This window comes from Myxocyprinus asiaticus, chromosome 41, assembly GCF_019703515.2.
Source record: "Myxocyprinus asiaticus isolate MX2 ecotype Aquarium Trade chromosome 41, UBuf_Myxa_2, whole genome shotgun sequence".
NCBI classification, from domain to species: Eukaryota; Metazoa; Chordata; class Actinopteri; order Cypriniformes; family Catostomidae; genus Myxocyprinus; species Myxocyprinus asiaticus.
This window is the reverse complement of record NC_059384.1, coordinates 12,838,888-12,864,588: the sequence shown is the minus strand read 5'-3', so window position 1 is coordinate 12,864,588 and position 25,701 is coordinate 12,838,888. Positions and strand designations below refer to the sequence as shown.

The 25,701-nt window shown below is 38.9% G+C and overlaps 2 protein-coding genes across 7 annotated transcripts; both read left to right on the top strand.

The window, feature by feature from the left end:
* Positions 1 to 412: 412 nt before the first annotated feature.
* Positions 413 to 16,923, top strand: smpx (small muscle protein X-linked). 6 transcript variants are annotated; one of them, XM_051681922.1, is made up of 6 exons: positions 443 to 493; positions 5,733 to 5,840; positions 8,331 to 8,395; positions 13,501 to 13,587; positions 14,184 to 14,316; positions 16,040 to 16,923. In XM_051681922.1, the coding sequence occupies exons 3-5, from the start codon at positions 8,357 to 8,359 to the stop codon at positions 14,307 to 14,309; spliced, it is 252 nt and encodes an 83-aa protein (XP_051537882.1). In that variant the 5' UTR covers positions 443 to 493; positions 5,733 to 5,840; positions 8,331 to 8,356; the 3' UTR covers positions 14,310 to 14,316; positions 16,040 to 16,923. The 6 variants fall into 6 exon arrangements, with proteins under 6 accessions (XP_051537885.1, XP_051537882.1, XP_051537883.1 ...); XM_051681923.1 differs by lacking the exon at positions 443 to 493 and adding an exon at positions 2,869 to 3,059 and having other exon boundaries at positions 5,746 to 5,840; XM_051681924.1 differs by lacking the exon at positions 443 to 493 and adding an exon at positions 2,869 to 3,059 and having other exon boundaries at positions 5,743 to 5,840.
* A 2,967-nt stretch (positions 16,924 to 19,890) lies between these two features.
* On the top strand, positions 19,891 to 23,442 carry LOC127431480 (kelch-like protein 34). The gene has a single exon (XM_051681909.1). It carries the CDS (start codon positions 20,218 to 20,220, stop codon positions 21,979 to 21,981), a length of 1,764 nt encoding a protein of 587 aa, XP_051537869.1. The 5' UTR covers positions 19,891 to 20,217; the 3' UTR covers positions 21,982 to 23,442.
* Positions 23,443 to 25,701: the final 2,259 nt, after the last annotated feature.

Genomic DNA, 25,701 nt, shown 5'->3' with positions numbered 1-25,701 from the left:
AATCATGCTACTCATTATAATATGCCACTCACCTTTTATGACCTTCTAATGAAATTCAACATTATTTGCATCGGACTGCTGTATTTTCCCCCCACTTTCAAGTTCCACTGTAATGGGATCTTTGCAAATGATTGTTACACCCACATTAGACCCACATAAAATGATTCCAATGGGCCTCAAATGTTCAACTGCAAGATAATCAAGAAAGATAGTCCCTTATGTCAAAAGTATAGAGAGAGCCCCCCCATCTTACTGATGTGATTGTGTTCTGTTTGATGGACTGGTGTCAGTGAACCTGTATGCTAACTGCCAGAATAAACAGAAAGTGTGTGATGCCAGGTGGAGGAAGGAGAGTACAGGTGAGTATTTGCATAGCTCTGCTGAATGTAGAAGACACCTGCCCCATCAGCTGTGAGCTCCAGTAGAAATTAAGTCCTCGGCAGTAGAAGTGCTGTGAGCAGGGTCACAAACCAAGTCCTAGTGGCACCTCCAGGTAAGGAAGGAAATGTGATTTTCAAAACTGCTTTTTCCATTGGATGATTGAAATTTGATGCCTACCCTTTCATGTGTTTAGTTTAGGAATAATTGAGTATTCCAGGAATCTGTCTGAACATGGATGTTGAATGTTATACATTTGTGCATATTGCAAATACAAGGCAACAGTTTGTTAGAGTTCATATTTTATCAGTATATGCATGTCCTGGGAATTGAACCCATGACCTTGGCATTGCTATCCTGCTGAAAAGAACTTCTTATCCCGCATGGGAATTCCAATGCTTGTTAGTAGTGGTTTGGCACTGGTTAGCTGGTAGACCAGCATAGCCGTGTTGTTCACCAGCAAATTTTTTTGACTAGTATGTTTTTTGTTTTGTTTTTGGTCCAAGAAAGTCTTGGCTATTAAGCTAATCAAAAAGCCTTGTTGGAACATCATTATACCAGCATCCTGCGTTGTGGACCAGCATTCAAAACTCAAAATATGTTGTGACCCGCTATGCTGTTTTTTTATTTTTTTGGTTGTAATTTGATGCTTAGCATTTGAAATATTCAGTTTAGTTTAGCTAAAGGGATATTTTCCCCAGAAATTATAATTCTCCTAACATATACTCACCCTCATGCCGACTACAACTCATTTGACTTTTTTTCTTTTGCGGAACACAAGACAGGCATCTTCTAGCTTCAGAAGACATGACTTAAAACACTTCAGTTATATGGATTACTTATATGCTGCCTTTATGTCCTTTTTGGAGCTTGAAAATTTTTGACCTGATTGACTTACATTGTATGGACAAAAAGACCTCATATTGTACATCCTTCATAATATATTTGGTCGTGTTCTGCAGAAAAAGTAAATCATATGAGTTTGAGATGGCATGAGGGTGAGTAAATGATTAACTATTCCTTTAAGCTTATTAAGTTCATTTTCCATTTATGCGTTTAGCTGACGCTTTTACACAAAGCAACTTCCAGTCCATTCAGGGTGCACATTTTATCTATACATTCCTTTTTAAAGAGACAATCTGTGCTGCTTCCATGGTTTGTTTATACCTGTCCAGCTGTCATTCAAAATCAGCTTAGTTTAGGCTTTGAAATGCCCCCAGATTGGCAGTGCTGCTTCCACTGGGAATGGATCGTCGTGTCAAACCGTGGGCCAATCAGAGGACTCCCTGGGCTCTGAATGCTGGAACCTTAATTAGGTCATGATCTTAATAATTATTGTCACTCTGCAATTCTCTGACTGTGTCTCTGAGAGCAGAAGAGGACCTCACAGAGAACAGGCAGGGCTTCTTTTTTTTTTTTACTAGCCTTCATAGGAGAATACAAAGCAGTGAGGGGGTGTGGACCTCACGCTAGCAGCTGAGCAGGTAAGGGCTTGGAGAGGTCATGAGATCAGGGTACGGTTAGTCCTGTGTCTTAGAAATGTCAAGAGTGTACTCCTATCACTATTCTATTCTTGTCTCCTCTCGTTTTCCATCATTCTCATCCTCACCTTGAAGCACTGATGCAGAATACACATTCAAGATCGTGGCTAGTGTAATGCTCTAGTTTGTCCATACTCGCTTACGTTAAAGAATATTTAGGACATTTTGATCTAGGTTATAATCTCCTAAATATACCCACTTAGCACACATTTAAGTATATATGCGGTATGTGCATCCTGCACAGGTATGGTGCCCAGTGTGAAAATGTACATGTTTCCATTGATCATGGTATAAATATTGAGGGGGCTGTACTTGCTTGTTTTGAACATTGGGGGGGATAGATTCCCCATCCCCCCGGAATCAATGCCCCTGATTTTTATGCATGCTGTGCTCATATTAATTGATAGACTGCATGGAATATTTGTTCTTTTAAAATTTGTTATCACATAATTTAAAATGATCTAATGATGGCAAAGTTTGGTGCTCCTTAATTATAAAATTTCCCTTATACATTAATGTAAATGTTAACCTCAATTCTTCGTGTTGCTAAAAAAATAAAGCTCATGGACATGTTATGCGTCACGTCAACTACCCAAAAGGGAATGCAGTGTCACAAATTAGATTATGCTTGTTTTCATATGTGCATTACCTACACTATTCAGTAATGAAACAGTATTAAAATGTGGATTTCTGGTGTGAATATGCTTATATATGGTGACATGGTTGTGCATGGGGCTTCTGAGTAACAGCAAGGGTGAGCATATAGTTATATGTAACATATGTTTTGTAAACGGCTATAATGTGCACAAAGCATACAGTACATACTAAAAAGGCCCTCTGCAAAGTGATGGACGGTGAGCATGGACAGAAAGCGGGTCCCCTCTGTGTATCACACTGCTATTTATAGTGTGAACAAATCCCAGATATGAGTGGAATCCTCTGCTCCTCCATAGCCAGGAGTGAGTGAGAGACAGAGGCAGAGAAAAAAGAGAGAGGGGAACTAGTACCAAACCACAAAAGTCCAGTTTGCTTTGGACCAAATTGAGATAGACAGAGCCAGAAGACAGAAGAAAGAGAGAGATCAGCACTTGTCCTGCCTATCTCACAACGGAGAACAGCAGTTTACTGTTACGGCAGCAGGTATGCAATTTTTGAGGTCAGAAGGAGGACGTGTGCATGATTGATTCTGTTTTTTACTATAACAGTGTTAAAGGGATAGTTCACCCAAAAATGACACCTCAGGTCACTCCAAAACTGTATAACTTTATTTTGTTCTGTGCAACACTAAAGGAGATGTTTTGGCCGAATGGCTGGTCACCATGCAATGAAAGTGGAAGGGGACCAGGGGCTGTCAAGCACTTTAAAGGACAAAAATAGTACAATTAAAGCATCATTAAAGTAGTTCATACAACTTTTGCACTATATTCCAAGTCCTCTGAAGTCATACGATAGCTTTGTATGAGAAACAGATTTAAGTTGAAGTCGTTATTCACTGAAAATCTTACTTGACAGTGGTTGTCACCTAATTTTTTTATTGTATTGAAAAGAGCACCTAAGATATTCTGCTATAAAGAACTCCTTTTGTGTTCCACAGAAGAAGGAAAAGTCATACAGGTTAGGAACAACATGAGGGTCAGTAAATTTTCATTGCTAGTGTACTACTATTTCTTTAAATTTCACAGTGGATATAGAAGATGGAGTAGCAGTTTTCTTTAGGTACAGTACATTTTTCAGATCAGGCCAGGTAACAATATGATTAAATCAGTCCAATAAAAATGTATTTAAATTAGAACAGTTCAAACTTGCACCTCTTTAGATTAGAGGTCTACTCCTCTTAGCCTCTTAATTTCTATATTTGTTTTTCTTCCGTAAATTTTAATCTCTAGAAGTTCACCGCTTTTCTAACTAATTTCATGAGAAAGTATGATATATTAATATGGTTTGTTTGCGGGGCTTTGTAATGACTAAGGCTTCTGGTAGGATATGGACCTATGTAAAACACTATAGACAAAGGAAGGTTTATTTAGAACTACTGTTCACACTTACATGTAGCATTAGCATTGTTTGTTAATGCACATGTAAATTTGACTTTTCCTCTTTCTATCTTGTGGTTTTAGTGCTGGAGCATCAGATTGCATAGAAGTCTGTTGAAATATTTGATGATTTGCATAATAAACTGTGTTTATGCTATTCTACAATTCCCAATAATTCCGTTAATCTGTTTAAGGAGCCACCTGGCACAGGGCAGTTTTGTTGAATATCAACCTCAAATGTCGTGGCATCAAAATACATTTGCTATTGATTTGAATAAAAGAGAAAATCATGTCAGGGTCTTGAACTTCTGAGAGGGTTCCAGTAATAGTGGCCATGTAATGCAAAAATATTGTGCCTGTGAATGAATTGTGGGAGGTTTTGAAAATGTTATATTTAGTGTGAGATATCAGTGTCTGGCTAGATTTGTGGTGGTGAAATTTATAGTTTAAGATGGTGTCGAAAAGAAGATAATTTTATGTGAACCTAGTAATAGTGTTTTCATGGCCATTGGAAACTTGGAAATACTAAGCAGTTTTAAAATTGTTATTTTCAGGCCTGGAAATGTCATGGAAATTTCTATATTGAATGTATTTTTTTCTAGTTATGCTCAGCTCTTAAATATTTGAGAATATTCTATATGAAATTGCTCTTTCTGGGTGGAATCTCTTCAAAATTATTTTTAAAAAGGCAGAAGCTAAGTGTAAATAGCAACAAAACGCATCTTCTTTGCGCTGTCCAAATAGTGGCAGACACTATTTGCACCCCTAATTAAATACTAACATACAGTATAGTGGCATAACTGCATCATGTTTATTCTGTATATTTAGAGTCCCACAGACACCCTACACTAACCCCTACCCCTAAACCAAACCCTACCCTTCCCATACAAATTCTTGTAACCACCAAATTAAACATGGTTACTACATTAAAAACAAATTACTGTAGTAACACCATGGTTAATTGCATTAAAACTATAGCTTCTCTAAAAACATGGTTACTACCATATTACTATAGTAAAACCGTGGTACTGGGATCAGACCAAATCACTGCGAGTAAATCAACAGAAGGTCTTATGCTTCTACTGGATATTGACACAAAGCAGAACACTGAGCACATGGTGTGAGGTGGTTGTATTTTGGACACTGAGGGATTTTATGGTTGTGGCAGTATTTTGGAGCATGTGCTGAGAAGTTTCAGACAGCTGCCGTAGTCTCGTTCTCTGCTGCTCTCTTTGAAAGGTAAATTTAGCTCAGCTCTGGTCCGCAGTCACTCCACACCACTTAAAGTACTAATGCGCCACTGTTGATGTGGACATCCTTGGCTACTGTTGCTAAGGCTGTGAACAACCTCTCTGTGTGCATCTCAACATCTCAACATGAGTTTGGCTTGATCCTTGCTATCCTAATTAGGTCTGTTTCAAAAGGAGAAAAAGTAAGGGAAAGAAAATTTAAACCAGAGAAAAAAGAGAGACTGATTGACCAGAAGAGCACTATAAAACATTGCTCTGTTAGCTTGAGCATGCCGACCAGCCCAAAAGAACAACATTTGCTAAACCAGTGGTGTTAGCTTGGGGCAGTACTGTGTTTTTATCGACTAATGGAAGATGGGGGGTGTATTTAGTAAATGTGTTTGATTATTGTTTTTTGTGATTCTATTTAGTGGCAGTACTGGTGCAGAAATAACACACTTCATCCTTAAATCAGAAAGTATTGATATAAATATTGGAGACACATTACCATAGTGGCTGTAACACACAGGAGGATTCCCCTTATATCACAGGTTCTCTCAGCAGGATATTACATCAGCAGCAGAACTGAGCAAACTACAGCCAGAAACCTTCCCGCAATCACACATAGCTAAAGCGCATCCCATCTGCCTACAGCTGTGGTAATTATGGCACTACATATTTGTGAACAGATTCCTGTCTGAGACACAAAATGAGTATGATGTAACATTCTTACCTCTCCATTGGAAATGTGAAGGTGAAATATTAAATGTCTTCTTTGTACATTTCTAGAAAGTTCCACCCATGGATCATTCTCAGGAAACAGTCCCATTTGCCTTTTCATCTGAATAACTAATTTGCATGCCAATACATTTTAATGAGTTATATAGAATAATAAAACTTAATTCTACCTACATTTTGCTTGCAAAATATCATGCTTTTATTGTCTGTGTAATTTTTTTTCTTAAATGCTTTCTGAGAAAATGCACAATTTGTTACATTTATATTGGCCTCATCATTCGTCAAGCTCCATATTCCATCTCTAATGGAAAAAAATCAGAGTGATTTTGCAGTAGTATACAGTTTCAACAGTTCAAAGTTGCACTTTTGTTTATGCTCATAACTTCTGAACTGTAAGGCTTAGAATCGAAATTATTTTTTGCTCTGAGTCCTTGGCTGATGCCGAATCGAATTCTCCTGCCTACCCCCCCCCCCCCCCCCCCCCAAAAAAAAACTTTTTCAGACTCCTCCTAAGCCATATGTCCGATATGCACAGATTTGTACACTGCTCTCATATACTGCATCAACGAATTTGACGGCAAGCACGCCAAAATAGACGAGAGGCTGTTTCTTCGTAACGCTTTAGTGTATTGACACGAAACGTGGTATATGTCATCACAATCATGGCCCGAGGGTACCTGCACAGTTTTGGCACAGCACCACCTAGTGGTCAAGAAATATGAAAATGGCTATTTTTGCTTATAAGTTCTAAATTGTTTAGCCTAAAAATTATAAGACTGGTCTCTTTACATTCCTTGGGGCATTCCGAGTCAAATGATACCCAATTTTCCTATGCTGGCCATACTGGGCATCGGACATGTTACATTTTGCCTTAAATTGCTGTATATTACAAACGCATTGGCGTATCATTTTCAAATTTAGTATGTGTCATTGGGCCATGCCCTGAGGTACCTGTGAAGTTCGGGGCCAGTGCCACCTTGTGGTCAAAAGTTATAACAAAATGTGTAAAATCACTTATAACATTTGATTAATTTTGCCTGTCGTTCTGTTACTGCTCTCTTTCTGCTCTTCATGCCGATTACGATGATTCCTAATTTGGAATTTCAGCCATACTTCCTGTCCACCATTTTGAATTTTATTGAAAACATACTTCTTCTAACTCCTCCTAAGCTGTAAGTCAGTTTTGCAGAAAAATGTGCATGTATCATTTAGGGACACTCATGACATAATGTTATGAAAAACGTTTTGATAATCCAAATCATTCTCATGTAACACATTAATAAATTTAATGGCAACACACCAATAATGATCTGAGGCTATATCTCTGCAATGCTTTGCCATACTGAAGTGAAAATGTATATGTGTCAATGTGACCGCACACTGACAGCATCACATAAATGTGGTGACAGCGCCACCTACTGGTCAAAAGTTATAAATTATATTATTGTAACATTAGCAATTCTTCCTATGTTTTTTAATGTTGCTTTTCCTAAAGTCATAACCAGTGATGTCCAGTGACACTTCCTTACTCGCCATTGGTGTGCTTGGCCCGTAATTTCATATTATGAATATTTTGCTAGTTAAGGTCTTTGTTAGCCATTTTTGCACAGATCTTCAACCCTGTAACATTCAACAGTAGAACATTTTAAATGTAACATGTTTTGAAAGAGAAAAGGCATGGTTTACATATTTTTTATTTATCACAAGGCACACTGAAACTGAGTGATACCATCTGATTTTGCTCAGTTTACTAAATCTATTCAAATTAAATAAACTCCAAATGTACTGAGATCAGTGGTTAAAATAGTGTTGCATTTTAGAGCTAGGCTTTGGGTTATTAACTACTGTACAGCAACAAGGCTGTAACCACAAATTTTGGATTGGGGGAAAAAAGTTTAAAAAACAGCCATTGAAAACCCCATATTTATTGACCACAGACATTATCAGGCATTGTTTCCTGAAAATGATCTGGTTGCTTATGAAATTTTCTCTGTGCAAGTCTGATCTGCCCTTTAATGTCCATCAAAATTGAACAAATAAACTGCTGAACTTTCAGAATGAGAAACTATGGAGAGATTAAATTGAAATATCAGTGTATACATATCCCACCCTGTGTCCCATATATAATGTGTGGGTTAGTGTGTCCTGTCCTCTCACTCCCTGTTAACATAAATGATTCAGGGGTAACCGCTACTACCCTCTCCTCGCTGCAGGAGTCACTAAGCAACCGAAAGAATATCCACAGGTACCTGAGAGCTGCAGGGGAGCTTCACTTTTCCCAGTCTCTCTTGTTCTCCCTCTCCGTAACATACATACACATAGTCACACACTAAATACATGTATTCACACCCACACTGGGTCACTCTGGCCATCTGATCAATGCATTCAGTCTCTTTCTGTCTTTTCAACAGTTGGAACGTGGGCATAACTGCACAGAATGTCTAAACAGCCATCGACCAATGTAAAAGCCCTGCAGGTGAGTATAATACCAGTGGTGTGTGTGTGTGTGTGTGTGTACAGTACATGTCTTTTTCCTTTACATACAGTAATCTAAGAAAAGTGCACAGTGTATTTTATTAGAGTGTGTGAATTTGCTTTTGTGGTGATTTTCTATGCTTTTGGGTACCTTGTTGTGGTTTTCTCATTCAAAAACACACCTGGGCATGTCAACATTAATAATTTAATCTGAAAAGCCAGTTCCCTATTTTAAACATTAAGTTCTACCTGTAAAAACACATTTCAATGCACATTGCATTACAGTGCCACAACTCATAGCAAGGCCATTGACAAGTACATGAAATATGTGATGTTGTTGTATTAGTAATCCATTTCCAGCTTTTCATCCAAACTGAAACAATGTATATAAAAATAGACTTGTACGCTTTAATTAAAGTCCCTACAACCATTTCCTTATTGCCAACCGGTATGTATATCTGCCTGGGAGAAGAGATTATAACATAGACAGAAAAGAAAGAGGGAAAAGATAGAGAGATATTTTCACAACAGAGCAGAAATATGGCATAGAGAACAATTTACAAACACTGAACACTTCAGCCAAAACAGACACCTTTATCTTTTCATAAAAACTCTCCACGTACAGATGAATCCATGAAAAGTCTGAACATACACAGAAGATCCAAGACCCATCATAGAGCACACAGAGAAAGGAAGACTGGCCATACATGCAAAGACAGGAACACATGGTTACTACTGCACAGCTTAGGACGGCAGCCAACAATCAGCGGTTTCATCCAGCAGTTTACCAGAGAGAGATTAAATTGGTGGAAGAAAAAAGGATTGGTGAACTCAAGGGTTTGATGTAGTGGACCTTGAAGTACATGCAAAACTGCCTGGAGCCAAATCTTTAAAAGTGTTTGTGATTGGTCGAGGCATCTCACATGCTCTGATTGCAACACTGAATGATAAAATTGTAAATTTAAGTAAGACTCTTTGACCATCTGTGGTTAAAACAGCAAAACAACAAGGTATAAAGATGCATAAAATGAGAGGGAAAGCAGTTGATGGTTCTACATGAGTGAATCGTAAAAAGCCTTTCAAGAAAAGTCCAGGTCACATTTTAACCCATAACAAAGAAAATAAATTAGAAATTATAGTTTGCTTAAAGAAAAAGAAGCCAATATTAGGATCATAAATTTTATGCACTGTTTTTTCATTATAATTAAGCACAGTTTCCCCCCAGATTCCTATTATCGTAATTCTTATTCACAGCAATGTGAAAATAATCTTTAAACAGTTAAGTATTTATTAAGGCTGTGAAATTAATTCAGTGCAATTAATTATTTAAAAATAATGTGTTAAAAATTAACACAATTAATCATAATCCTGACCTTTCATAAATTCCCTAATAAGGAATTTTCCAACTATCGCAACAATTCAAGTTTGAAGAACTTTTTTGCTAGTAGCAGTCAGCAGTCAGCACAGGGCTGTTTACCGAGCCCTAGTCAGCTCAGCTCTACTATTAGTACAAGCACACTTAAGTCTCAGGTACTTGAGTAACTTTTTGGAGAAAATATACTTTTAAGAGTAGATTTAATGGTGGGTACTTTTTGAAATTCGAATGAAATAGTTTTTACTCTTCGTTACAATGGGAGACGTTACTGTCATTACATTACTGGTTTAATTAAATAAGTGTAAATAAATGCGTAATTTGAGAGATTTTTTTAATGGACTTTTACGGCACCAGAATTTTACAGCGCCGCTCTGTCACTCGACTCAAGTTCATCACTGCAGCAACAGCAGTAAGCACTCAAAACAAACACTTTCTTTATTTCACACAGTGAAAGTTAAAAGTTACATTTATGTGATGCCTTCATTCAACACCAAAACAAGCGGGAATTTCAGGATACAGAATTACGGATTCAACTAAGAAAACACGTTGCGGTAACGCCGGGTTCACACATCCTCCTCGAGCAGCGCGTTTTCGTTTCGCCGCCCATATTAACAGATGACACCATTTACACTGCAAGTGTGAGTCACAAGTTGACACGTCCCAGATGTGGCAGTGAGCAGAAAGTTTCGGCAATGAGCCTATTTTTGCCACGTGGCTCACACTGAGCTCAATGGCTCTGGTTGCAGTACAACAGTTAAATAATCAGGAGATTATTGAAAAGACACACACACAAAGAAAAAAATCAAAATTATTCAAACCGAACCTAGAGTACACTACAATATATATGTCTGCATGCAAGTAAACTCAATAAAATAACTTAATAAAGTAAAGAATTAATAAACTGCCAGATCTTTTGCCATCCTGTATATATAGGTTTACAGACACAACATTAACCAATCAGAACCAAGTGTGCTGATAAAGATGAAGTGCACATGACTGCCCACTATTGTCCTTGAAGGTGCAATAACCTCAGCTTATTATGACCTTATTAAAGAAAACATATATATATATATATATATATATATATACAGTTGTGCTCAAAAGTTTGCATACCCTTGGAGAATTGGTAATATATGTACCATTTTTAAAGAAAACATGAGTGAGCAGGCAAAACACATTTCTTTTATTTCTTATGGGATTCATATTCAACTGTAGGTTATAAAAGAATGGAACAATCATAAAACAAAACATGGCAACAAAGAACAGTGTGCAGTCTTTTGTAATAGTTGTCTATGAGGCCCCAAATTCTTGCAGGTGGTATAGCTGCCCATTCGTCTTGGCAAAATGCATCCAGGTCATGCAGAGTCTTTGGTCGTCTTGCATGAACCGCACGTTTGAGATCTCCCCAGAGTGGCTCGATGATATTAAGGTCAGGAGACTGTGATGGCCACTCCAGAACCTTCACCTTTTTCTGCTGTAACCACTGGAGGGTCAACTTGGCATTGTGCTTAGGGTCATTGTCGTGCTGGAAAGTCCAAGAGCATCCCATGCGCAGCTTTCGTGCAGAAGAATGCAAATTGTCTGCCAGTATTTTCTGATAACATGCTGCATTCATCTTGCCATCAATTTTCACAAGATTCCCCGTACCTTTAGAGCTCACACACCCCCAAAACATCAGTGAGCCACCACCATGCTTCACAGTGGTGATGGTATTCTTTTTACTATAGGCCTTGTTGACCCCTCTCCAAACACAGCGCTTATGGTTGTGACGATAAAGCTCTATTTTGGTCTCGTCACTCTAAATTACAGTGTGCCAGAAGCTGTGAGGCGTGTCAAGGTGTTGTCGGGCATATTGTAACCGGGCTTTTTTGTGGCATTGGTGCAGTAAAGGCTTCTTTCTGGCAACTCGACCATGCAGCTAATTTCTGTTCAAGTATCGTCGTATTGTGCTCCTTGAAACAACCACACCATCTTTTTCCAGAGCAGCCTGTATTTCTCCTGAGGTTACCTGTGGGTTTTTCTTTGTATCCTGAACAATTCTTCTGGCAGTTGTGGCTGAAATCTTTCTTGGTCTACCTGACCATGGCTTGGTATCAAGAGATCCCCGAATTTTACACTTCTTAATAAGTGACTGAACAGTACTGACTGGCATTTTCAAGGCTTTGGATATCTTTTTATATCCTTTTCCATCTTTATAAAGTTCCATTACCTTGTTACGCAGGTCTTTTGACAGTTCTTTTCTGCTCCCCATGGCTCAGTATCTAGCCTGCTCAGTGCATCCACGTGAGAACTAACAAACTCATTGACTATTTATACACAGACACTAATTGCAATTTAAAAAGGCACAGGTGTGGAAAATTAACCTTTAATTGCTATTTAAACCTGTGTATGTCACCTTGTGTGTCTGTAACAAGGCCAAACATTCAAGGGTATGTACATTTTTGATCAGGGCCATTTGGGTGATTTCTGTTATCATTATGATTTAAAAAGGAGCCAAACAACTATGTAATAATAAATGGTAATAAAAGACAGTTTTTTTTTTTTTTTTTTTGCATGATCAGTCATATTTTCAAAATCTGAAACAAAAAAAATTTCTGCCAGGCTATGCAAACTTTTGAGCACAACTGTATGTATATGTGTGTGTGTGTGTGTGTGTGTGTGTGTGTATATATATATATATATATATATATATATATATATAGTACTGTTCTCTTAGGCACATAAGATGTTTCACAAAAGCATTTGTCTTAAGATGGTTATTTATATCTTCAGCTTTAGTGTGTCAATAGGAAATATAAATGTTAGACTCCCAAGCATTACTTTTGCAAATAGAAAAGATTAGAATAGAAGAACAGGGAGCCCTGCAACAGATGTCATGGCCCCCACAAAGCCCCCCACTGAACATTGTGTCAGTCTGAGATTACATAAAGAGACAGAAGCAATTGAGACAGCCTAAATAGATAGAAGTTCTCCAAGAATCTTGGAACATCCTATCTGCAAACAATCAAGAAAAACTGTGTCCAGGTGTACCTAGGGAATTGGTGCTGTTTTAAAAGCAAAGGTGGTCACACCGAATATTGATTTAGCTTTTTATGTTTATATATATATATATATATATATATATATATATATATATATATATATATATATATATATATATAAAATACTTTTTTATTTTATTCTGGGGTGAAATGTGACCTGGACATGTTTTTGTGAGATATATATATATATATATATATAAAAAAAGAGAGATAAAAAAAATACAACAGAGGAGATGTGGCAAAAATACAGACACTTTCACTTTTAGCTTCCTTGTGTAAACTTGTGAACATATTTACATTTTCGCATTTGGATGCTTTTTTCATAATACATGCTGCGTCAAGACCACCAAATATAGACCAGACTAAAAGAGACAGGCAGTCCATTTCAGGCCTTAGGCAAACAAAGCAATCTTTGTCATCTCCCCCAGTTTTATCTGTGTTAACTGCAGCTCATTTCCATACAGGCACTTTGCTCTTTATGAAATACAAACACTAGCAGGAAGACACGTCCAGCAGGTTTTGTGGAAAGGCTTCAAAACTACACTTGGCCACTGTACATTACGTGAACTAGACTTTGGTACTGTGGGGATTAGATTATTGGCATGGTTACAGGAGCAGGTCAGAAATGTCTGTGAGGGTGTGGCAGCCATGGCAGCATCTCACTTGTGCTTTTTCTTGTCTGTCTCAAAGGCCAACCTCAATATTCCGATGGGGGCTTTGCGTCCTGGGGCGGGACTTCCTGTGAAGAGGAGAGAGGATGCAGTAGAAACAGAGGAGGTTAGATTCTGCTGGAAAAACATATCCATATCTATTTACACTAATTCATTTAAAAATGTACATTATTTACACACAATAACATTTGACTTTTGGTAGCTCTGGAAGTGAAGCCAATAGTAGCACCTCATGAAAACAAATGTCCCGGCCACATTTCTACCCATAATCAAAATAAAAAAATAATAAATAAAGTACAATGCTTTTTACAATATTTTTATTTTATTCAAATCAGCATAAAAAGCAGGCAATACAACATATACTATCATGATGTATAATTACTTTACAAATTAAATAATGCATATATATCTTTTGCTCTACAGAATTTTTTTCCACTTTATGGGGTTAATGTGCTTAAATATAGTCACAATGCAAAAAAATATTAATGGTCCTAAAAATAGGCTTCATTTTCATTAATATATAATTTCTTCTTTATTTCTTTGATTTTGGGTTGAAGAATGACCCCAACATGTTCTTGACAAGTTTTGCGAGATCACACAGTATTTTATCACAATAACAATTATTAATTTTTAATAATGAATTATTTTTAGCAATTAATAAATACTTATTGAATGTCTTTATGTGTTTAATGTGTTCAATAGGGATCCCCAGCCACTCCAGATGACAAAAAGCCCCTGCCTGGTGCTGTGAAACTACCGGGCCCTGCCGTCAACCTCTCTGAGATCCAAAATGTTAAGAGTGAGCTCAAATGGGTCACAAAAGACTAAACAACAGGTAAATCTTACAGTCAAATATACACAAACACACCCATTTTGCTCTTTTCACTATATTTGGTTAGTCAACCATCATTGGTGGTTGGTAAGCGCTTTATCACATTCTTAAGTACACACACACACACACACACATGCACGCACGCACGCACGCACGCACATGCAAACACACACGCACACGCAAACACACACACACACACACACACACACACACACACACACACACACACACACAGACAGACACACACACACACACACACAAACATATATCTTAGGAGGCAGGAATACTTCTTCTAGGCCACATGCAGTGTTCACAAATAACCACATGGTGTCAGTAGCTGTAACAAAGTAGTTTGCATGTTTATGAGTGTGCATCTTTCAGTGGTAGAGCATGTGAGTTTATGTGTGTATTAAGGGGTATGAGGGTGAGTGAGGCTCTATTAATACCCCACAGAGAGCTTGCCCAATCACTGGGATAGTGAAAGTATGTCTGTTGTGTGACAGTCTCAGCATGCCTCCCTATTATAGAGCAAAACATGCGCTCTGTGACCCACTCTATCCATCTATAGCATACATGTGAGTGTGTGTGTCAGAAAAGAGACAGAAAATGAGAGCAAATGTGTTTATGTATGTTCAGGCCAGAGTTGTCATGCACCTTTTTTTAAGGTGCACCAGTAACAGTCCTGGTTCACTATGGGAGATAAGACAACTATAGGAAAATAAAAACACAAGCAATTGAGCAGCTTATGACGCAAGATAATTAGTCCAGTGATAAAGTTTTTATTTAGAATGCAAAAGCTAAAGTTCAGATTATCCTGGATAAATCATAAAGCTTAAAGGGATTAGTTCACCCAAAAATGAAAATACTCTGATCATTTACTTACCCACATCCCAAATGAAGCTTTTTAGAAGAATATCTCAGCTCTGTAGGTCCACACAATGCAAGTGAATGGTGACCAAAACTTTGAAGCTCTGAAAAGCACACAGATGCATCATAAAAGTAATCCATAAGAGTCCAATGGTTTAATCCCTGTTTTCTGAAGCGATTCAATTGGTTTTGGGTGAGAACAGACCAAACTGTAATGAATTTTTCACAAAATATTTTGACAACTGCAGTATCCTTGGCGACTTTCAAGCTTGATTACCATCTAGCACTCTGCGAATCTAATAGAGCTTGAAATCATGACTGTGTCTAGAGGTAGCAATGGCAAGATGTACAGTAAAAATGGAGTTAAATTTTAGCCTATTCTGACCCAAAACCGGCTGGATCACTTCAGAAGACATGGACCACTGGAGCCTTATGGATTACTTTTATGCTGCCTTTTTTGAGCTTTAAAGTTTCACCTGCATTGTATGGACCTATAGAGCTGAGATATTCTTCAAAAAATCTTAATTTGTGTTCTGTAGAAGAAAGTAAGTCATAAACATCTGGGATGGCATGAGGGTGAGTAAATGATGAGAGAATTTTCATTTTTGGGCAAACTATTCCTATAAATACAAGCGTAGTAGCTTACTTAACATACTTAAAAAAACAAACTTTTGTTTTTCTAAGCTGAAGCAAATATGATCTGCAGGTATCAGAGTATCGCATTTCAAGAAATAATGTGACAGTGAAGGAATTTGCCAAGCAAACTACTTTGAGAACATACAGTACATACAATATGTAGATGTAAGCATGTTTTTGAATGCTCTTAAACTCATTAAGCTAATGTTTCTCATATTCACAGGTGACTCCATCCCCAGCCCCTTTGCATCCCAGGCATTGGTTACTCTCTCCATCCAATCAGATTAAAGCATTTACCATAAACTCCCTGAGCATCAATTACAACAGAATCAATGACAAGCCTTAATGACGACACCACTGATCCGAGAATACGAGGGGGTGGATTTTAGCAGAGAAAAGACTGATGACAATTTACCAGTTAGAAGCTCTGGCTCAAGACCATGTCTTTCTAAAATAGGTCTTCTCTGTTTAAACCTCCCTGTATGCTATCCTGTTCTGTATTTTGTGTTTTTAAATTTACTGTGTGTATAGTATAGGAATACTGTATTCTACTACTATAATGTATAGAGTTATATAGTGCTTTTTATCTTGAATCATAGACAATTTATAAGGCTACTGGCATTGAATGGAACAATAATATAATGCCGTAATTCATCCATGCTTCAAGAAAATCACATAAAATGTCTTGAATTATTCATCTTGATCAAATGTGACACTGAAAAATCTATTTTCTTTATAGTTTTCTCTTAAATCAACTCATCTTTTTCCATTCCCTCTCTGTCTCCATCTTTGGCTTTGTCCTCGTGTATTGCAGTATATGAGTAGGCTGTTGCATAATAAAACACGATTTAGCGTTCTCTCCAGTGCAAGCCTGTAGGAGGATGAAGCCAGCACTTGTTTTCCTTGAACAAAAAGAACTGGATTTCAAATGGCGCACCATCAGTTTGTTATGTACATAAACCAGGAGTTGTTTAACAGTGTAAAGCTCCTCTTTTCCTCCCCTGTAAATCACATCGCTTGTGTCTATACTGCTTAAACAGCTCCTAGCAGTTGAAGGTGTCCTGTACTTTGAAAGTGTCCTTATTAAAGATCATGCATTCATCCTTAGATCAGAGTAACTCTGCATTTTGAGCTACAGTTATAGTATCAGTCAAAGGTCTGCAAACAAGCCTGTTGAAAAAGCATCACAGGTGACACTTCATGAAGTTGGTTGAAAGAATGCCAAGAGTGTGCAAAGCGGTAAATGTAATCTAGGTAAAGGGTGGCTGGTTACTTTAAAGACGCTAAAATATTTTTAATTTTTGTTTGTACGTTTTTTGGTCACTGCATAATTCCCATAATTCCACTGTGTTATTTAATAATTTTGATGCCTTTACTATTAAATGCACAAAATAGTAAAAATAAAGAATAAGTGTGTCCAAACATTTGAATGGTACTACATATGGCAAATATGTAATGAGGGACCATTAGTCCAACCAAGGTGTAAAAAAAAAACAAAAAAAACAAATCAAGGCAATAAAGTGCAAATGCTTTAGCTCTTAAGTTGCAGTGGAGTGCAGTCAGCCCCTTTCAAACCCTTCAGAGGGTTTACATAAATGAAAACTGAAAAGTTATTTAAATTATGAAACGTTATTTCCCCTGTTTATTAAAAAAAATAAAATAAAATGCATTCAAGAAATAAATGGAGTGGTGAAGGGGTACCCGTTTTATGCACTGCACTTCCACTGTTAAGGTGTAGTCTGTTATGACTGTCAGGATGATGCTGCAACAGCAAGTCTAAACTAGATAGGCAATGTTTATCAAAACTTTATTATTGCCTGAAAGTTTTAAATAGTTTTAAAAGCTTTATGTTTGAAGGTGATAGATAGACAGACAGACAGACAGATAGTAAATGCATACTTGTATTTGTTTGCAAAGATTAGGGTACATATAAACAGTTCTACAATCAAATTACATTTTTCGGACTAACGAAAATGAGTGCATGTAAAAATACTCAGTGAGGAGTTCAGAAATGATTCAACTCCTTGTGGAAAAGACCAGCATAATGCTGATGCTGGATAGTCTTCAGCACAGGATTCTGATGCGCTGGTGTTCCCAGCAGGCTTCTTAACTTGGTTAATCCAACAAGACTTCCTAGGCCAACCTGCCTCACAAGAAAGACTATATTGGTTGACCAGCATCACCAGCTAAGCTTTGCTCGTCACCCAGCTAGACCAGTACCAAAATAGAAATTCATGCTGGCTTAAGCTGTTTTTTCAGTAGATTTATTGGGAATCAGAGTGCACCAATCATTAAAAAAGACAATGTAATCAATGTAACAATGTAAAGACAACGATGGAACAGGACCTGATCAGGATTAAGCACCTGGCAGGAACGCTGGCACACAGGGAGGGCCAGCTAATCAACAAAGCCTTCATAATTCCACCAATACCCATAATGCAATTCCAGAGAGAGAGAGAGAGAGAGAGAGAGAGAGAGAGAGAGAGAGAGAGAGAGACTATAGCGTAAAACTTCTCACCAACAGGCTTAGCACACTTAAACTTCCATCCATTCCTTAACACATCTTCTTTCAATGCCTTCAAACCTTCACACCAGTTTCTGCCATCATGCATTTAAAACTGTATATATTTATACTGTATTTGCATGCTTACATGCTTACCAGAGAACATCAAACTAATTCACCATGACCACCAGGGTCAACAAAATCCCAAACAGAAAGAACAGACAGTGTTATATTTAGAACGCCTCTCAGGTCTGTCAGCATTCTGGACCAAAGGGTCGAAACTGCGACACCAGAGAACACAGACACACACTTGGACAGTGCCTGGGTGCATAAATCAGTTGTATCACCAATTACATTTTCTAATATACCGACCAAGTGTAAAATGTTCAATACAGAGCTCATCTGTTTTACAAAGATTTTATAGAGGTGAGGAAAAGGCAAGTTCCTGTGAAACTTGAACATACACACTGAACTGGAGTTGGGTTTAGTTGATGACATAAAAAATGTGTAACATAACTAGTGCATCTAATTTAAAGTTGTGATGTGCAAAGAAATGGACCTGCTAATGCAGTGATGCCAGCTAGGCAGAGAGGAAGACAGGGTAGAGATTCTGTGGTCTCTAAAAGACCAAAACTCAAAGGTGTTGCAAGATGAGCCCAACAATTGACATTGTAAACTAGGAGTCTACAAATTGTAAATGATTTCCTTGCGAGACATGTAGCACACACACCCCTTATGATTCATCACACGTCCTTACACTCCTTGCAGAGTGCTAGTGATTTTACAGGTGACTCCAGTTACCAATTAGTTTGTAGATGTGTTGTACTGCAAATGCTCTAGACAGTGGAGAAACCACTGGAAGGAGTGTGATCAGTAGAAGAGGGTGTGAATATGTAACCAGAAGCTCCATCATAATTGCCCCTCGCTCATATACAAAATACCCCCCTTTGCAATCCAGCCTGGTGCTGCCCTGTCTAAGCTCTGAGCCAGCTGCTATTTGGGGAGGATGATGGGTACGGTATTCACGAGGTTGGGATGTGTCCTTTTTGCTGTGGATCCCACTTACACAGACTAATACAGCTCTATAAATCTCCCTCACTCATTTGTAATCTATCCAACATAAACAAGCCCATCCCACGTGGTCATTTCTCTCCTTTTTGTCACACTTCTACACTTCTTGTTTACAAACTTTATTTCCTTGTTGTTTGAATCTCCCTATGGTTCTTGTCTTCCTCTGGGCTGCCTTTGTTCCCTTTGTCAATACTCTCTTTCTCTTCTCTGTCCTGACTCTTTGTCTGATCAACCTCGTGCTCTATTCCTGTCATCTCAGTGATGTGTGTTGAGATATGGCTTCTGGTGGTGACAGACAGAAGTCCTCAGTGCTGACTAACTCTTTTATTTATCAAGTGATGACTTCAGATCTGCTGATCATAATAAAGCCCCAGCCTGATCCCCCCACTCTGTGTTCCTATCTGAACTAAAGGGAAAGGGCAGAAAGCTTGGGGTGGGCAGGCTGTTTACTCCCCCCTGGCACCATAATGTCAAGCCTGCCCTTGCCTCCTCTCTTTGAGAGAGGTAGTAGAACCCATATGGCTATCTTGTTAAAAACATATGGGTGGTTTGAATCGCCAAATGGTTTGTGGGCTGTCCACTGGGTGTTGGAGCAATGGTCAACCCTCCCCTTTTCTCTCCCAAGTTTACGCATTTGATGCCTGCAGAAGACATGAACTACATCCCAACCTTTTTTCTCTTTTGTTCTTTTTTAATTTTAAAGATTCTGAAAGAGGACTAAGCCTTTTCTCTTCATTCCTTTCCTCTAATCCCCTTTTCCTATTCTATGACTTTCTTTGAGACCTGACCTCAGTTTTTTCTGCACCCTCTCCCTTCCTCTTTAAGTGATGAATTATTTCCTGATGCTCAGCAACAGTCATGGAGATGGCATTCTGTCTCGGTACCAGACCTTGCGTCTGGAGGGTCGAATGTGCGATGTTGTTTTGGAGGCAGAGGGCGTGGAGTTCCTCGCTCATCGCACATTGCTAGCCTGTTCTAGCGACTACTTCTGGTCCTTGTTCCAGGACTACACACTGGAGTCTAGAGCCCACACTATTAGCTTGCCAGCCTTGTCTTCAAAGGGCCTGGAGCAGATCCTGGACTTCATCTATACGTCATGGATTGCATTGTCACCTTCCACTCTGGAGGTCACACTTCAGGCTGCCTGCTATCTGCAAGTCACACCTGCTGTGGATCTCTGCACTGAGTACATCTCTGAAAGCATTGCTCTTGACAACTGCTGCTTTTTTGCTAACGTAGCAGCTTGCTATAGCCTTTCTGAGGCATTCACTGTCAGCAATTCTTTCATTGCCAGAAACATGTGCAGAATACTTGCAGCTGAGCAATACAAAGCCGAGCTATTGGAGTTAAACCTTGATTCTCTGCAAGAGGTGCTTGCAGCCAAGGAAATGCAAGGAGTAAAAGAGATGGCTCTTCTACAGCTCGCTTTGGATTGGCTGGAGTACAACCCTCAGTCTGCCCTGCAAAGCAATGCTTTGCTTTGTCATATCCGATTCGGTTTGGTTCCCCCTGATGAGCTGTCTCGACTTAGTGCAATCAAACCTGCCCTACGCACACCCTTCATCCGCAGTGTAGTGCAGAAAGCCCTTAACTACCACCTTCAGGGTCCCCTCCAACCTCTACTTCAAAGTGTCCACACCAGCCTAAGGACCACAAACAGCAAAATCCTGCTGGTGGGGGGAGGACCAGAGGCAGACCGACCTCAGAATCAGATCTTGGCCTACGAACCACGCACTAGGAAGTTCCGCCCACTTTCCACTACATTACTAACTAAGCTCCAGCACCAGGGAGTATGTGTGGTGGGCAACTTCCTGTTTGTGCTGGGTGGTGAGGTGGTGGAGGTGGATGAGGATAATGAGAAGTCAGCTGTGATGACAGTCACTGACCAAGTGTGGCGCTATGACCCACGGTTTGACCATTGGGAGGAGATGGAACCGCTCTTGCAGAAGAGGGCGCACTTTGCCTGCTGTGTGGTTGAAGGTGTTATTTTTGCCATAGGTGGGCGGGGCCAGAGGGGTGAGCCTGCTTTGTCGTCTGTCGAGAGATACACTATGAATGCAGGATGCTGGCGCAGTGGCGTGTCCCTTCCACATCCAGTCCACGGGCAAGCCTGTGCCACTATAGGAACAGGAATTTACATCTCTGGAGGCAACAATGGCAACAGCCCAGAGAGCAGTAAGGAGGTGCTGTTTCTGCATGCCTTTGAGGGTAATGCCTGGCAGAGACGCACAAGCATGTCCATTGCCAGATTTGGCCACCAGATGGTGACAGTGAGGGGCAGAATTTATGCCTTTTTGGGAATGTATGAGCCATTCTGTGACATTGAATGCTACAATCCCGTGCAAGACCTGTGGACCCGTCTGAGGCCCCTACTAAATGATCGCTTCTGTTATGGTTTGATGGCAACAGGAGGAAAACATGTGCTTGTGTTCGGAGGCAGGAAATGGCAAGAAGGACAAGAAGTGTGCACCACTAATGTGTTGGAGTACGACACTGAATGTGACACCTGGAGGGAAGTGTGTAAACTACCATGGCCCTTGTGTGAAACACAGTGTGCCATTATGACTATTCAAGACCCTACAGAGACGTAAAAGCCCAATAGAAGCACCATCCCACTTACACACAGACAAATAGATGGCTGTCACTCTTTATTAAAGGAGAAAGGAGAGTCAAAAGACAAGCGGATCTTTGCATCACTCTGGATCGTAAAGTGAAGTGGCATGGACAACAGGATTTCCAGATGGACTTTGCACAGCAAAAATCATCCTCTTAATCAGTAATTATTAGTCTGTTTTCCAGTAAAAAAGTATCTGAACATCCTTAAAACAAGATAATTTACTTGAGAAGTAAAATTGCATAAAATATTAAGATTTGTTTTCAGGGAATATATTTTAAATTACGCTTATCTTCCCTACCCCATTGGCAAATTGTTTTTTAACCATACATTTCACAAAAACAAAAAACATGCCAGTGGGATGAGAAAAATAAACTTAATTCAATAATTCAATAAATACGACAAGTCTTCTTATCTTACACAATATTGCTTCAAGTAATGTTTTTCTAGATTTAATGATGTTTAGATATTTTGTTTATAAAAATAAGAAAATAATTTTTTTGCAATGTGGTGCTCTCAATAATGATTTACAGCAAGTAATAAGGAGCTCCTGAAAGTGGGTCACTATGAATAGGTAGTGAAAGCCTTGACATTGACAGATGACTTGTCATAATGATGTAGGACCTGAGAAATGGCAGAAAGTTCCTGCATGGACACTAAAGCAAAGGACAGAACTATGAAATATTAGACCACTGTACACTCTGATCACTCTATCTTGAAAGTCACAAAGAATAGGCTGTACTACAACAGAATACAAAAGAAAAGATATTCTAGACAACGAGAGTGGTAAACATAGATGTAAAGTATATTGTTTGAAGCCCGGTTTTTGAAAAGAGTTGAATATTCGGTAAATATCAAACATGATCATCATAATGTGTTATGATGGAGGGACAGCTGCCATAAATGTCATAGACAGACTGTGGATAGTAAAAGACAGCAGTGAAATGGAAGGAAGGTGCACTCACAGACGATGAGATAAAAAGCCAAATTAGACAAAAGTTCATTCTAAAGGTTACATGGAAAGACAAATGGGTAAGGACATGTAGACCACTGAGTGTGTGTGGGATGCAGATAAGCCAAAGCCATTTTGCTTAACAAAACCGCATTGACACATTTAAATCAGACAGCTAAAAAGTCTGGTCCTGCATGGATGTGAAAAATGAGGTCTAAAGTTCTTTCCACAGATAATATTGTGTGATTAAAAAAAACCTTTGAGGTGAATTACAATAGCTGAGCAGACAACTAGTAAAACTGATGTGAAATGCTTTGAAATACCACTCACATCAGTAGTAGTAACTATTTCTGTGTTATGTTTTTTTTTTTTTAAAGCAACATCAATCAGTCTGTACAATTAATATTGTAAACAAATTTTAAAAACAAATTGTTGCAATTCAACAGCAAAAAGAAAATGCATGAATAAAGATCTGAGTGAGCATAAGTTTTCCGGGTTTCTTTGAAAAAATATTTCATTTTCTAGTTGTTGAAATGAGCCAGAATAAGTTTAGTGATTAATGAGAAATGTTAAAAGTGGTAGATGAGATGCTCAAGGGACTGAACAGACCAAGGTGTGATAATTAAGGCAAATGAGAGCGATGAGCTTGTTTGACTTAGGTGGGTTGACAGAAAGAAAGACAGAGAAACAGAGAGGCTTCAGTATGTTTGGAATGGAAGTTTACTACTTACTGGATACTGTACATTATACACTGTATGCTGCCTTCTTCTTTTTTTTTTAAGTAAAACAGTAAACATTATTCCATGATAAACATATCAAACATTATGCACACGTCGTTTCGGAATTACAAGATGGCAACTCAGCGATTCTACTCGGAGTGGTTCAGGTCCAAGGTTTAGGGTTAGGGTTAGGTTAACATCCATGGCATATCAACAAAATGGCATATCAAACAGAAATATATGTAAACTACCTATGTTGAAGCATTGAAGCCCCTGCCATATTGGTTCTTTTTTTACATTTTACGAATGTCAAGTTGGGGCTTTCATAGAATTCTGAGTTCACAACTTGTTACAACGAGTTGAACGAAGACGTAAACGCTTTTTACTAGTCGGAATTTCGTAATTACAGTAAGTCCGACATGATGTAAACACACCATTTGTACGCTACCGTGTTGTCCCAACATGAACTCATTACATTGCATTTTTAATCAATCCAACAACGCCAAAACATACAGTGTATTTAGCTTTTTTTTAATAAAATGACTTGACTATTCTACGGATGTAGAAAATTTGCATACTGTGAACCGTAAACTGCACATACTGTACTATACAGTAGGCACGATTCAATCAACCCCTAGTTAAGCAGTCAGGACACTGACCAGGAAGTCGGTAATTTCTAGGGGTGTCCCAGTCACAAAATCGCTCCAGTACACTGAAACGTTCGCTACCTAAAAATTCCCAGAGTGCAACATAAAAACCAGTGAGCATTGTTGCTCAATATGTACCATACCAAAAAGTTATCATGTCTTCTGAAGTCTCTCAAATCGTTAGAGGATGACCGCAAGTGTAAATATTTGAAGTCAAGGCTTTATTTTGTCTATAAAACAGATTTTGCCTGTAAAACATTTAATCCATAATGTTCATGAAAGGGAAACAAACATTTAAATATTAAATTAGCTAAAGAAGATTTAAAATACACTCCATTGTATTTTTATTTCTTTATGTAATTTATCTTTCATAATAATACTGTAAGTTTTAATATCTACAATGAAAATGTCTGAAGCATATTTGATATAGTTACACTATATTGCCAGAAGTATTCGCTCACCCATCCAAATAATTGAATTCAGGTGTTCCAATCACTTCCATGGCCACAGGTGTATAAAATGAAGCACCTAGGCATGCAGACTGCTTCTACAAACATTTGTGAAAGAATGGGCCGCTCTCAGGAGCTCAGTGAATTCCAGTGTGGTACTGTGATAGGATGCCACCTGTGCAACAATTCCAGTCATGAAATTTCCTTGCTACTAAATATTCCACAGTCAACTGTCAGTGGTATTATAACAAAATGGAAGCGATTGGGAATGACAGCAACTCAGCCACGAAGTGGTAGGCCACGTAAAATGACAGAGCGGGGTCAGCGGATGCTGAGGCGCATAGTGCGCAGAGGTCGCCAACTTTCTGCAGAGTCAATAGCTACAGACCTCCAAAGTTCATGTGGCCTTCAGATTAGCTCAAGAACAGTGCGTAGAGAGCTTCATGGAATGGGTTTCCATGGCCGAGCAGCTGCATCCAAGCCATACATCACCAAGTGCAATGCAAAGCGTTGGATGCAGTGGTGTAAAGCACGCCGCCACTGGACTCTAGAGCAGTGGAGACGCATTCTCTGGAGTGACGAATCACACTTCTCCATCTGGCAACCTGATGGACGAGTCTGGGTTTGGCGGTTGCCAGGAGAACGGTACTTGTCTGACTGCATTGTGCCAATTGTGAAATTTGGTGGAGTGGGGATTATGGTGTGGGGTTGTTTTTCAGGAGCTGGGCTTGGCCCCTTAGTTCCAGTGAAAGGAACTCTGAATGCTTCAGCATACCAAGAGATTTTGGACAATTCCATGCTCCCAACTTTGTGGGAACAGTTTGGGGATGGCACCTTCCTGTTCCAACATGACTGCGCACCAGTGCACAAAGCAAGGTCCATAAAGACATGGATGAGAGAGTTTGGTGTGGAAGAACTTGACTGGCCTGC

What these genes read in the sequence shown, in the direction of transcription:
- smpx (XM_051681925.1), top strand. Translation starts at nt 8,357, where the DNA reads ATGTCTAAACAGCCATCGACCAATGTAAAAGCCCTGCAG. An exon ending in CCAATGTAAAAGCCCTGCAG is followed by an intron (nt 8,396 to 13,500) that starts GTGAGTATAATA and finishes TCTGTCTCAAAG; the next exon opens with GCCAACCTCAATATTCCGAT. An exon ending in ATGCAGTAGAAACAGAGGAG is followed by an intron (nt 13,588 to 14,183) that starts GTTAGATTCTGC and finishes TGTGTTCAATAG; the next exon opens with GGATCCCCAGCCACTCCAGA.
- LOC127431480 (XM_051681909.1), top strand. Translation starts at nt 20,218, where the DNA reads ATGAATTATTTCCTGATGCTCAGCAACAGTCATGGAGATGGCATTCTG.